The 14785-nt window shown below is 39.9% G+C and overlaps 1 protein-coding gene across 3 annotated transcripts in view; it reads left to right on the forward strand.

The window, feature by feature from the left end:
- The window catches only part of crebbpa (CREB binding protein a), a 67205-nt gene that overhangs the window by 13843 nt on the left and 38577 nt on the right, over nt 1-14785 (forward strand). For all 3 annotated transcript variants that reach the window (XM_068320548.1, XM_068320549.1, XM_068320550.1), the window contains exons 2-5: nt 8105-8805; nt 11762-11941; nt 12824-13091; nt 13769-13882. In XM_068320548.1, coding sequence (XP_068176649.1) covers nt 8105-8805; nt 11762-11941; nt 12824-13091; nt 13769-13882 — 1263 coding nt within the window. The remainder of the gene's footprint in view (nt 1-8104; nt 8806-11761; nt 11942-12823; nt 13092-13768; nt 13883-14785) is intronic.

Consider the following 14785-nt stretch of genomic DNA (forward strand, 5'->3'; position numbering starts at 1 on the left):
ATTATCTTTGTATTTCACGGTCAATAGCATAGATTTGGTCATCCACTCGTCCAAATGATGTTTCCCTATCTGGAAAGATCCAGTGTTATGTCCTTCCAGTTGAAGGGAATAACTTGTCTTTGCTGTATCACCTGTACATGCAAGACAAGTTTCTCTCACTACAAACACAGAACAACATCCCTGGGGATGACGTTTCAATAACCTCAAGCTGATGTCTCTTCTTTGTTTTCAGGCCAAAGTTGCGTGTGATTTGCCAGCGTGTTTCTCTATCCGAGATTCATCTCTGACCAATCCCAAAAAAGTTGGAGGAACTGGAAGGGCTGTGCATTGGATTTTCGGACAAATTTTTTTTTAATGAAGATTGGCTTTGGTCCGTCAAGGTTCTCCTCCAGAATGTTGGTCCCTTTTTCCAAATTTCTCCTGATTTCCAAATAAACACATTGGACACATCATTTCTGTGAAGGAAACTGCTTACAAGAGTGCTCATAAGTCTCCTCAGGCTGCTTCTGACAATGTTGTATGTTCGCTGATGACGCCACTTTTCTCTGCCTTTCATGTTGATGGTCACTTGTTTCTGCAGTCTTTTGAGTGTTTTTTTGAATATGTCCATCTTTTTTGTCTTTTCCAGAAGTCTCTCTTCTGGGTAGTGTAATTTTGGCCGCAGTTTTAGTATTTTCCTGTCTCTTCCTCTTGTCGTCTTTCTATTGATTTCTTGAAGTAGATGAAGAAGATGAAGTTTGGAAATAGTCATCTGGATCCTGCCTGGAGATTCATCCCCAATGAGGGAGTTTTTCTGCCGATGCTGTCGCATACGTTTGTTCTGGAGGGTTCTGTTGGGGTTCTTTGTCGTAAAAGCCCTTTGAAATATCTGTTGATGTGATTAAGTGCTTTATAAATAAAAGTTGATTGATTGGTTGATCTACAGTATTTTCTACACTATAAAGTGCACTTGACTGTAAGACACACATTCAGTTAATGGTCGAGCTATGAATGGTCCATTCCAAAACTTTTTTCATACATAAGGTGCACTGGACTAAAAGGGTTATAAATCGTTTTGGAGATTAAATTAGAGAGGCCAGACTAACATGGTTTGGACATGTCCAGAGGAGAGCGAATATATTGGTAGAAGGATGTGAATTTTGAACTGCCAGGCAGGAGGCCTAGAGGAAGACCAAAGAGGAGGTTTATGGATGTAGTGAAAGAGGACATGAAGGTAGTTGGTGTGAGAGGATGCAGAAGACAGGGTTAGATGGAGGCAACTGATTTGCTGTAGCGACCCCTGAAGGGAAAAGCCCAAAGGAGAAGAAGAGGACTATAAGGTGCACATTCATTGAATGGCATATTTCAAAACTTTTTCCATTTATATGGCACACTTGATTATAAGGCACATCTGATTAGAAGACTCTCCTTCAATGACTGCCTTATTTTGGAACTGTTTTCACCAGAATAGGGCGCACCTCATTATAAGGTGCATAGAATAGGAACTGCTGTAGTGGCTGTAGATTGAGCTGGACTACAGGGATTGCATTCACGACTGCAGCCTATTCTCAAATTGCAAGGGTCAAGTCATTGCTAGCCAAAGGTGCCTGGTATGCTACAATTAATTTGCAAATGTGGTTGACACCTGAAACAGCATGGAATTGTGTGGGGAGGTGGCAGCTTGTGTATTCTGTCTTGTGAGTTTTTCTTACATTGTTTTTTGTCAGAGTTGTTTTAAGTGGGCCATTTTGCTTTCATTTCTGACATCTGGAAAAGGGAAAGGAAGCATGCCATGAGATGAATGTCTCACAACACGGAACAAATCTGGGATTACATCGGACCTACAAGATATTTGAGATTGACAAAGTGTGTGTGTGTGCATGCGTGTGCCTCCTCACACTGTAAAATACTGACTTCCTATAGACATAAGAGTATTGTAACTTAAAGTATTAATTCATAATATATATTATAGTGTAAATGTAATAGCTTAAACTTCTCATTACCGAAATAGAAGTTCTCTCCACCGCAACTGGCCTTCAAGTCTTGCGGTAGGAGAGAAATGTGTTGCGGAGGATGAGGAAAACTATCAACAGAGATGCCATGATTACTAAGTAAATACTAACTTCATTAAATAAAAATGTTTTTTAAATAAGGAAAAAATGCTGTATCAGTAATGATAAGCACAACTGCTGTTTAAGCAGTCTTGCAGGAGAAAATCTAACTTTTAACTTGAAAGTAAAAGTTAAAGGTGCCATCTTGAAAACACTGGTCCATGTGTTGCTTTAGACAAAATATAATTTTATTTAAAGTTCTCTTGACATTTGTAAACAGTCCTTCAAATATGTTGTGGAGGATGAGAATACGTGGCTCACGGACACTTGATTTTTCTATGATTTCAACAATATTAAATATGAATAATTGATTATTTGTTTTTCAGTCACTTAAAATCCTCTGTTAAAGCATCCATGAATTTTTTTCAGCTTCTTTGTATTTTAAACTGTGAAAATAACAACATAAAGTACATTCAAACAGACCTAGATGCATTGCGGTAATGAGAATTTTGGCAGAAAACACAATAAATTATATATATAATTAATTTTTATCAGGAAATCAGTTGTTGTTCCAGGTAGAGGTCATTATCAGCTTTATTATTATATTTTGTTCAGTGACTAACTTGCATGTTTTATAACTGAAATTTAATTTCATGAGAATGACCCTAATAATGAGTACTGAGATATTTGTTTATTTTTCCATCAGGCAGTTCAAAACCATTGTGCCTTATATGGTCTGAACAGGTAGTATTTATTAAAAATTGTAACGTGAAGCGCCACTATGAAAGCACAGAACTTTTTAGCTTTTTAACTTTTTTTTAACTTTTTAAGTTATCTCAGTCCGAGCTGAGGGCAAAATAACGGAGCAAAATGCAAACGAATGTTCATTAAAGGCATTGTGGATTTTGGGGCAACATAAAAAATCTTGTAGTGGGATGGGACAGTGGTGAAGACGTGCTTAAATACTGTTGTTGAGACATTATCTGAAGGAAAACAAAGGCGAGCTGTGAAAAAATCAAACAAATCCAGATGTCAACTTCAACAGCAACCAGAAAAACATAAATATTAATAGCTTGATGCAGATATTCAGAGAGCACCATGCATATCTGTGGCCACTGATGAGTCTACTGATGTTACTGGTAATGTCCAGCTTTTGTTTGTGTCATGTTCCTTCACAAAGACAAGCTCTTTGCTGGATGTAACACCACTAACACACACAAGAGGAGGGGACACGTATGCAGCAATAAGATGCTGACAAAGAGGGACATAGATATGAAGCGGGTAGTCTCTGTCACCACAGATGACAGAGACCACCGCCCTCTTTTTTTCCACCACCATGTCATGGTGGGAAAAGAGAGGGGGGCTGTGCCAAACAGTGGGAGCTTTCCAAAACAGTCAAGGTGTGCTCTGTGCACACCTTGTGCACAAGTAACTTTGTGTCAGTAATTTACTTGTGCACAAGTAAATTACTGCTAGGCCACATGCCCCTTTCTCTCATGAAGAAAGTTCTGTTTGCATTTTTTCCCTGAAAGAGCTGGTTTTTATTCATGCTTTCTGAACATGTTAATGTTTTTTTACTTGAAGTATAGGCCTTCAGTTCTTTAGGCTGGGATGTGTTTAATTTACGAGAAAAAGGATTATTCAGCTCTTTTTGAAATTTATTTTTAATTCTGAGGTTTGTTCTCAAATCAAACAAAGGTTTGAAATTTATTTGGTGAGGTAAAAGAGCTAGCTGTGCACTCAGTTAAACATATCCTGCATTGAAAATTGATAATAAATGATAATGTGGACATAGGGGCTGGCTATAGGACACAAACTCGACTTGGGTTCGGACCTTTTAGTAAGAGGACATTTTTATAACTGGACCCCATGACTTTTAATTGAATAGCCCTGGCGTACATCGTGGCGTCTTTTTTGTCTTAAAAAATGACTTTAAGACATTTACGATGCTTTTTTTGTTTTATTCTGGTTGACAAAAAGGGGGAGAACAGTGCTTTTTCAGTGTGTGCTTTTGATTAGCTTAATTGTCAGCATTCCATAAGTAAAAGAAGCATGACAGTTAACACAATATCAGGACCAGTGCAACTTATGTTGAGCTTCACTTTGTAAAGAATTAAAGGTTCAGTTCATTGCTATGTGGGGTATATATGTTCTCTCTCTGTTTCCATAGGTTCTAGGTTATCCAGATTCCTCTCTCCAAAATTATGCAGCATTGGGGAATTGTCCCTAGTTATGAGCATAAGTGATTGTTTTTCCCTTGTGTGACTTTGAGATGAGCTGGTGTCTCATCCTGAGTGTACTCCACGTCCAGCAGACTTGTGACCCGCAAGGTGGATAATTGATCTTTTTTCTACAAGAAAATAAATGAATGGATTTTAATATAGAAGTTAATATGCAGCACAATTTACATATTCTACAGAGTAAGATCTGATTGATATAATCTTTTATGTAAGTTTTTTATGTTACAAAGTAGATTGGGAATGAATAGGTTGAATCTTAATGTGCAATTTTTTTCGTTAAGTTGATCAAATCCATATGTGATTTTATACATACTGCATTTTTACAATGTACACTTGCCACTGTACAGATAAAAGCAGGATTTTCCGATAGTTGGCCCACAATGCAGATGCTGAATAAGTCATTGATACAGCTGCTTACGTGAAGTGAAAAGGTGTATCACAACCTATTTTATTTGTATGTAAACCTTTATGATGCTATATATATCTTTTTTTTTGTACACACATATATATTACAGTAATCCCTCGCTTATGTGCGCCTGAAGATGGACGGCATTACTACATTGCGAATTTTTAGTAGGTAATCACGTCATCTGTGTGTGCGCTGCATTCTGAGACTCAGGATTGCTCTCAACTTGGACATGGTCCTCCTCACCAGAACAGTCTCCACAGAGTCCAGGCTCTGCCCGACCACAGAACAAGCCCTGAGAGCACCTGAAGGAGCTTGGAACAGATGTTGAAGGAGGCCAGCCTCCTCATAATATACATCCTTTAACCTCACAGGGCTTGCACTAGGAGGTAGTATGACTAAGCCACTGTGGCTGTGTAAAAGAATCAAGCAAGCCACAAAAAGCCACACTCTGTGTCCAAGACAGCGGTGCAGTGCGGACGACCGACGGCCGTTGGGAGGGTCCGGGGGGCCTCCCCTGGGAAATTTTTTAGAAAAAGAGATTGTTTTCCTGCATTCTGATGCATTCTGAGGGCAAAATCTTCTGTTCAGTTTACCTACAAAAATACACTAAAGTCAACAGTTCAAGCTGAACTATCTTTATTTCTGTCCTACTTTATGCAGGTATAAATGTGAGATTCAACAATTGAAAACTTGCATTCACTATGTGAAGATAGTCATACAAAATATTACTCAATGCTTAGTAGTAAATTTTACTGGTTATTCCTGCCGGTCATAGGGATCAAAAGTCTAAGACAAGTATTGATATCTTTTTTTGACCTTCTAATCGGTCTGTCTCCATTCCTCCCCCCTCGCAGCTATCACCATTTGTTTATTAATGAGGACTTCAACACAAACTGTACTATAAAACACTGGATTCTTTTCATCGATCGTCTTCGCCTTGTATTACATCAATTCGCAGGTTCAGCTTGTAAAAAAAACAATATTGTTGTTTTTCATTGGACTTCGGCTATTGCTGTCGGCATGCGGAAATAGCGGAGCTATTTCCGCTAGGGCCGGTCGCTAGCGGAAGTAGCGGGGCTAGCGCCGGTCGCTAGCGGAAATAGCGGGGCTAGAGCTGCTAGCGAGCGGCAGTAGCGGCGCTAGCGCTGCTCGTTAGCAGAGATAGTGAGTGCCGCTAGCGAGCGAAAAAGTTGTGAGTTTTAGCCTTTTTCCCACGAAAATAAGAATGCCACTGTGGCTACACTGTCTAAAAACCTTGTAGCCAATCTGGAATGTACTTCGCCTATGGCAAAGTGGCGAATGGCTAGCGCAAGCCCAGCCTCAAGAAAGTAGTGCATCCCTGGGATGTGCTTCAATAAAATTTTGTGCATCCCAACTTCACGTTTATGCAAACTATGTAAACTCTATAACTAGTTTAATGATTTTGTTAATAACATCATAACTGCTTAAGTAATGGGGAAAAAAGTAAAATTACATATTTTTTATCAAAATGCTACAGCCTGGTCATTTAAAAAAAGTTTTAGAAAAAAATATGTAATACAGTTTTTTCTCACTTTTGCTTTTCATCCAATAGTTTTCTTTGCCTTAAATTCATATATTCTCCTTTGGACACTGCACCAAGCTGAAAGATCCTTCTCCACACAATTATTTTTTTTATTATCTTTTTTGGAGGCGTGTTGATAATGTAGGACTACTCGTCGCTCTTTCACTTCAGCGTGTAAAACGAGCAGACATGTTGCCATTTGGTTGCGCAGGTGAGTCTAGTGATGAGAAACCTGCGTGAGATCAAAACATCATGGCGATTTCCGGGTTCGAAATTTAAGTGGTGAAATGGATAAATTGTGAATATTTTTGTTGAATGGAGGTGTATTTTTTCCCAAAATTAAATTGCTGAAAAAGGCGGTATAGATTTTTTTAATTGTAAGTATTTAAGGCTTGCGTCCCACATTGTCCGATGGTCATGCGTCCCTGTCAAAAAATGTGCGTCAAGAGCGCAAAGGATGCACTACAAACGAGACCACTGCATCCTACTCTGCCCTATCTTGTACACACAATCCATGTTGGTAGACCAATCCAGTCAGTTATCAAGCTGCAGTCCCAGGTATTTGTAGGTCTCGACCACCTCCTTCTATTTATTATAATTCAATGGATAATGCCAAGTTTAAATTATGCACTTGTTTGTTTTTAACTTTATCCACAAAAGTTTGTTTACATCCACACCAAAGTGTATGCACATAAACACTGCTGACAATATACAAAAAATTTAAAAGGTGTAATTTATTCCAGAGACGGTGTCACTGAGGAAACGATAGTAGACAGAGCTGGAGGTAGCAGAGATGAAGATGCTGAGGTTCTATTTGGGAGTGGCCAGGAAGGATAGGATCAGGAATGAGAACATCAGAGGGACAGCACATGTTACAGGTTTTGGAGATAAAGTCAGAGAGGCCAGACTGAGATGTTTTGGACATGTCCAGAGGAGATGGTGAATGTATTGGTAGAAGGATGCTGAGTTTTGAGCTGCCAGGCAGGAGGTCTAGAGGAAGACCAAAGAGGAGGTTTATGGATGGTGCGAGTGAAGAGGATGCAGAAGACAGGGTTAGATAGAGGCAATTGATTCGCTGTGGCGATCCCTGAAGGGAAAAGCATAAAGGAAAAGAAGAACATTCAACATTATCATTGTGATTGTGTGCAGATTTTTGGATAGTTTATTATATATTATTATACATTATTGTCACATTTTGCCGCTGTTCAATAAAAATATATTTGCATAAAATGTGCGTAATGCACAAAACATGATACAGAGGTTTCCTTTATTTTCCTCTAGACCATGGGTGTGCACACAGTATTGCTGACTGTATAAAACAGCATGAGCACCTGAAAGTAATTATCTTGCTTATGATCAGCAATTTGTGATCAGTAATTTGTGGAACCAGGGTTTGAGACAATACTTTTAGCAGGAGGCCCTCACATACTGAAAGGAAAAATTACAATTACAAATTGACTGTCATGTCTCTCAAATATATCATGGTTTTCTTGGCTCAGAGAATTATTGTCACACCTCTGGATGGCGTGACATGTACTTCCTTCCTACGGAGCATGACCACTGTATTATCACACTGTCAGCTATTAATGACTTTCCAATTATCAACATGTCTTATTTCTTGTAATATTTTGCTTATTATTGATTAATTGAGAATATTTGTGGGTCATCTTGCAATTAGGCATACATATTACATATATATTTGTCACCTCCTGTCATCTGCGGAGTGTGTATTGTTTATCCGGTATGTCAAAATATAAACTGTGACAGGCCTAATAGGTTTATATTGTATAGCCCTCTTTTCTGTTTTAAGTAGTCTGATCATTATCTTCACATCTATGCATCAATCTTGAAAATATTTTTCTTTCCATTACCTTCTCATTAGATTTGGGGTCACTGTCCTGGGATGATTTGGAGAATGATCTTCCAGATGAGTTGATTCCTAATGGAGGGGATCTGAGCCTGATGAGCGGGATGTCTTCAAATGGTGGAATAGCACCTGGAGCTGGTGGCCCAGGCGGTGGCGTCCCAGATGCTGCTGCCAAGCACAAGCAACTTTCAGAGCTCCTTCGAACTGGTAGCACCTCCGGGATCCAAAGCGCAGGGATGAACTCAGCTAGCCCTCAGCCAGGCATGGGGTCTCAGCTGGGCACACCTCTGGGAAAGAGCCCTCGGGGCCAGGGTTCACCCAACAGCCATCCATCTCCCCAGGCTCAAAAAGCTGGAACACCAACTGGAGTAGCAGGTCAAAACAATAACAACAACAATACTGCAACAATAGGCTTGAACACAACTGGCTTCAACCAGGCCATGATGAACAGTAACCAGGGCCATGGTGGGCTTCTGGCCCAGGGAGGACAGCCCCAGGCTGGCCAGGTGATGAATGGAAATCTTGGTCCTGAATCTGGTAGAGGACGGGGAACTGGGGTTTCGGGAATGCAGTACCAGGGGCCAGCAATGCAAGGAGCTGCACCAGGATCAGCAGGAGCAGGAAGCGCCTTGGCAGAGACACTCACTCAAAGTGGGCAGAAAATTGGGGCTCACACCACCCTTACTACAGCTCAGCAAGCTGGTAACTTGAACAAGGTGAGTCACAAGGGTAAGGCCAGCGTAAATACTTTCAGATCTGTCCAATACACTGAATTGACAGCAGCGACTGTCTACAGTGACTGTCTACAAATAGGAATGTAATCTGTTTACAAAATAATGTTTTTTTCATTAAATATAAATTTTGTACTTCTAAAGTTTAATTTTATAGTAATAAAATAAAAATGAGGCCCAGCATAGGTGGAAAGGATGAAAGAAAAGAGAAAGGATGGCAGGAAATACGGCACGTTTTTTGTCTTTGAATCCTGTCCTGCAAAAACAAATTGTGAAGACAAGGCGTGTTTGTCTATTCAAACACTTAAGGGACAGTAAAGTCAAAATGAACCAGGTCTGTATTTGAAGTACATAATTAAACAAAAGGCTTGGTGACATTTTTATTTTTATATGAGCAATGGGGACTTAGAAAAACAAAATTTATCATAAGTTATGGAGCACACCATGACAGGGATAGTGACGCAATTGTAGACATCATGGTTAATCCATATCAGTGCCGTTATATAAATATACAGCAAGCAACAACGTAACGAGCTGACAGTATCACATTTATCAGGACATCTAAAATCATATCATCAGATACTGAGGACGAGTTCCCTGTGAACCCACCTGGGGGTGTAATTATCTCGTACACTTATCACCTGATGTATGCGGAGGATGAGAGTTTTCAGACATCTAGCAACTCATGCCAGGTGGCTTCATCTGAATCAGTTTCTGATAGAGATATCGAACTTGTTATAATGCCCTGTTTTGGTTTACTGTGTGTATGTAAAAGTTAATCGCGTTGCCGAAGTTAACACGATTAACATTAACATTGAGCTAACCGCCATTCATCACTGTTGGACTGTGAGGAGTTAATAACAACTCTAGTTTATTTAACATGTCTTGTATTTACGAATGTATAAGTGTCAGGGGCTGACATACCCTGACACTTATTATTTCAGTTTCACAGATCATCTCAGTAAAATGACCTGTATCACTCTTGATATTTACTTTTTGCAAGTGCCATAGTCGCTTGATAATCTGTTTTAAAAAATTATACAATACCTCCAGTAACTCCAGAAATGAATTAGTTATCCACTAAACCTTGGGGATTCAGAGTGAATAATAGGGATTGTCCAAAAATGATATTACCTTCAAATTTCTTTGGAAATCTTCCGGTTGCTCATGACAGATTCTTGGATCTTTGGTCATTTTGACCCGGTTTATCCTTCCATTTCCTTCCAATCTTTCCAGAAGGTATTCTGAAGAAAGATCCTCAGATCCATTCACCTCACAGGTAACCTTGGCTTTATCAGTTTATTGCTTCAGTGATCGCACTGTGTTCTAATGGCTGCCCTAACTGATGAAGCGACGGTTGTCGCCGATGCCGTATGACCCCACGTGACCACTGGATACGGAAGCTGCTGCAGCACAAATTTTACGTTTTTCTGACCACAGGGATGATGCCAGACATCAGGAATTTTTTTCTTCTATTTTTAATTATTATGTTAAAACAAATGCACGGTGGTGCAATGGGTAGCGCTGTTGCCGCACAACAAGGCGAGTCCAGGTTCGAGTCCCGCTCTCTGCAGAGTTTGCATGTGCTCCCCGTTGGGTTCTCTCCGGGTTCTCCGGCTTCCTCCCACCTCCAAAAACATGCACTTCAGGTTAATTAGCCGTTCCAAATTGCACGTAGGAGTGAGTGAGTGTGTGTGGTTGTATGTCTCTGTGTAGCTCCGCGGTGCACTGTTTAGCCCGGAGTTTGCCCCGCCTCATGCCCTATGCCAGCAGGGATAGGCTCCAGCTCCCCATGACCCGAGCAAGTGGATGAAGTGGTCAGGAAAATGAATTAATGAACGAACCACAGTTACAAAAGCAACAAAACAAAATGATCGCGACTTGGTAGCAGGCCACGGACCATTAGAACCATTAGATACCGGGTGGCACAGTATGTTTGAATTTTTTGTTTTTATTATCAATCTATGTTTTATTTTAAAAAGTGACCTCTGTGTTGAATGACACAGAGACAAATGCATGTGTATTAGTCTCTTGACAGGACTTGGTCACGTGACATGTTACCAGTTGTTACCCCAAAATTAATCGCCCACAGTTGTGCCAATGTTCTGATATCCTAAGATTGCCCAAAGAGCATTGAAAACCCTGCTTCCATTTCCAACCTCTTTGTGAAGTGAGATTTTCTGCAGTGACAGCAAACAAAACCAAACTACGGAGTAGACTGGACGTCTGGAACACACTTCCGGTGTCATTGTCTCAATTATCCCTAGATGGGACTGGCTCGTTGCAGAGAGACAAGCTCAGGGCTCCCACTAATTCTCATTATTATTTGATTGATTTATTAACCCTTTTATGTACAAGTGATCAGTATTTCTTTTATGTTGAATGCACTGATAGTAAGACACTATATTTCAAAATAAACATCAGTGCAGTCACTTTTAATATATTTTTTAAATATAATTTTTATTAAAAAGGATTTTCTTCTCAAATAAGTTCATTTACTGAAGTATTGATTATCATTTTATGGAAAAGGTTTTTTATTGTCTGTTGATGTCTGCATTTGACATAACTATGACCACTGCAGATGATTTATTACTAGACTACAGCCGTCTTGGTGTCATTAACGGTTATCGAGCCAATAAAGGGCGGTCCGTGAAAATATTGGTGTAGATGAAACCGGTCCGTGGTGCAAAAAACGTTGGGGACCACTGATCTAAAACATTAAATAGTGACAAACATGTCAAAATAATAACTAAACAATTAAGAAAAAAACACTTTTTTGCACCACTTTAATTTTAAACAAATAACACAATAGTGAATACACTGTATTCTGGTTAAACACTTTTTGACATTTTGATGGTGTCAGTTTTTCACAATGGATTGCAAAGATGAAGATTTACATGTTAATTGTATTCACATTTCTTGCATGTTTCTGTCATTCCAGCTGGGCCTTGGCAGCAACGGAGCTACATTTGGGGCCCAACCTTATGGGCAAGGTCCTATGGGGCCCAACCAGCCGTTAAACACTCAGCAGCAGATCCAGAACAAGGCTCCCCTTGGCAACAGCCTACCATCTTTCCCAAATGAACTCAAAGGGGGTGCTGTCACTAGCATGCCAAACATGGTTAGATCTTGTTGTACATCTTCAAATATTATCATAGTCATAACAAATTGATATCAGATGCATATTCAGGGATAAAAAATTCAATTAGGCAAAAGTATTAGTGGAGGTATGTGCTCTGCACTCTACTGTGTGTCTTGTAAGAGATTTACCAGTACTAACAGTTTGCAAACATTTTTTTAAACAATATTTAAGCATTTACCTTACTTTGCAATTTGTTTTTTCCTAGCACTTACTAAAATTAAAAATTTCTTTGTCTTTTCTTTCCATAATATCAAAGTTTATGGAATGTTTTAAGCCTTTATTTCTCTTTTTCACTATCTCATACATGACTCACTCCCTAACAGAGAAATGTGTTGAGCAACTGCAGGAGCTAAAGTATTTACAACTTCTCCTTTTATGGTCTATTAAGACAAATTATCATAAATCAGTTGAAGACTGATACACACAGACACGTGTGTTTGTGGAATTGTTTCTGTGTCATCAGAAACTCAGGCCTGCTCATATGGCAGTATTTTCGACACTAACCTCATATGTACGGATCAGCAACAACAGTTGAAAATGAAGTAGTGTGCCTGCTAGAGCAGTGATTGGTGGTATTCCATTTCAGATCAACTTGCAGAGTAAGGTCACAGTCAAGGTGCAGCAATTGTGCAACAATTAATATTTTGGTCTCCAATAAGCTTAAGAAGATAGAAATGAGCTATTTTGTGCTGAACTACAAAAAAGTCAAAGCTAAAATTGAACTTGAGGTTAAACGCTAGAGTAATGATTAGCTAAGAAGATTTATATTTTTTACAACTGTAACATTATTGGCAAAAACAAATTGAATGTATCATTTTAAATCATGGTTTAATGTGTCTGTGTTTTGTCTTAATTTTGCAGCAGCTCCAGCAGCAACCTCAGCCGCAGGCAGCAATGCTCCCTCTGAGTGGTGGTGGAGGAGTGGCAGTGTCTTCAGCAGGCCCCACTGCTGACCCAGAGAAGCGCAAGCTGATCCAACAGCAGCTGGTCCTGCTGCTTCATGCACATAAGTGTCAGCGGCGGGATCAGGCCAATGGGGAGGTGAGGGCTTGCGCCCTGCCCCATTGCCGCACCATGAAAAACGTCCTCAACCACATGACACACTGCCAGGCTGGCAAGTCCTGCCAGGGTAAGATGAAGCATTTTAACATCCAGATTCATTGGCTGTCATTAATGTCTATAGGCAGGGGACAATCTGCTGGAGCTCTTTTATCAATATCATAGTCCTACACGAGTGAAGTCACAAGCCAATTTGCTTTGAATGCAGAAATGCTCTTTTTGGATGAGATCGGCATATATTGCATGAGAAGACAGAAGGAGATCCGAAAAAACAATGGCAAAACTTTAGAAGTCAGACAAATTTTTTGCAGCTCACAGACTACAGGGATTATGGAGAGGATGAACAGATGGAGCTTTGAATCACACTCCCATCACTACAAAACCTGGACCCCACAGTGCTGCCTCGAAACTCTTCTATAGTTTCAACGGCAAAAAACCCCTAAACAATCCAATATACGCTTTTTTCAAATATACTTATATATTTTTACTGAAAGAACGGAAAATGGGAAGAAAATGTTTACATAGTCATAGAACACAACTTTTTTGAGCCTTGAAACATTGGTCAAAATGCTTTTAGGACTCCTGGCAGTATGGGGTTGTCTGCTCTGAAAACAGTTGGCAGCCACGGAGTTAATGAAAAGAACAATAAATTTCCTGGTGTAAAATAGGTTGCACAAAACCATAGCAAGTGTGAGCATTAAAGTATTTAACCCAGTTTGTCTGTTTTTTCATTTCTCTTTCCTGCAGTGGCTCACTGTGCATCGTCGAGGCAGATCATCTCCCACTGGAAAAACTGCACTCGACATGACTGTCCTGTCTGCTTGCCACTGAAGAATGCTAGCGACAAGCGTACTCAGCAGCGTAAGTTTGAGTTGCATTTTCTGGCCTGCTTTTGTTTAACTTATATTTGCTGTACTAAACTACAAACATCATAAGAAAAAACATACAGCAGGGTTTGGATTTGTCTTGACTTGTAAGTTATAGCTTAATTACAAGAGATTGTGTTGGTATATGAAGCACTAATTATTCATAGTGGACCATTCCTCAAAACAGCCAGACATGTATGTCCAATCAGAATCGGAATACTTTCTTGATCCCCAGGGTGAAAATTGCTTTTTGTACAGTTACACTTCTCCAGCAAGTACAAGAGAGAATTTCAGAATAAGAAAAATTATCAGAATAAAGAGAAAATAACAGAATAAATAATGTCAAAGTACGGGTATATACATTAATCGGTGTCTGGTTTCCTTTCCTCGCCCTTCTCACCATCTGACTCTCATAGTGAGGTATAATTTGATGGCCAAAGGCAGGAAAGATTTCCAATGGCGCTTAGTATTGCATTTAGGAAGGTCATCCTACTCCTCAATTAAATTTTGTGTCAAATCAATGTACTGTACAGTGGGTGGTACACATTGTCCAAGATAATCCTTAACTTGGACAATGTCCTCTCCAACACAACCGTCACAGTCCAACTTTGCACTAACAATGTCACCAGCCCTGCGTATCAGTCTATTGGCACCTGCCACTGCCAGAGCACTGCCCCAGCACACCACAGAATAGAGGAGTACAGTGACCACCACAGACTGGTTAAACATCCTCAGCATGGTGCCGCAGAAGTTGAAGGACCTCAGCCTTCTCAGGATGAAGAGACTGCTTTGGCCCTTCTTGTAGAGGGTTTCCGTGTGCATCCCCCTTGCTTGTCAATATGGATCCCCCTGCCTTTTTGTCCTTGTCAAGTCCGCCACAAGTTGCTTTGTCTTTGTC

Source organism: Antennarius striatus, chromosome 8 (genome assembly GCF_040054535.1).
Source record: "Antennarius striatus isolate MH-2024 chromosome 8, ASM4005453v1, whole genome shotgun sequence".
In the NCBI taxonomy this organism is placed as follows: Eukaryota; Metazoa; Chordata; class Actinopteri; order Lophiiformes; family Antennariidae; genus Antennarius; species Antennarius striatus.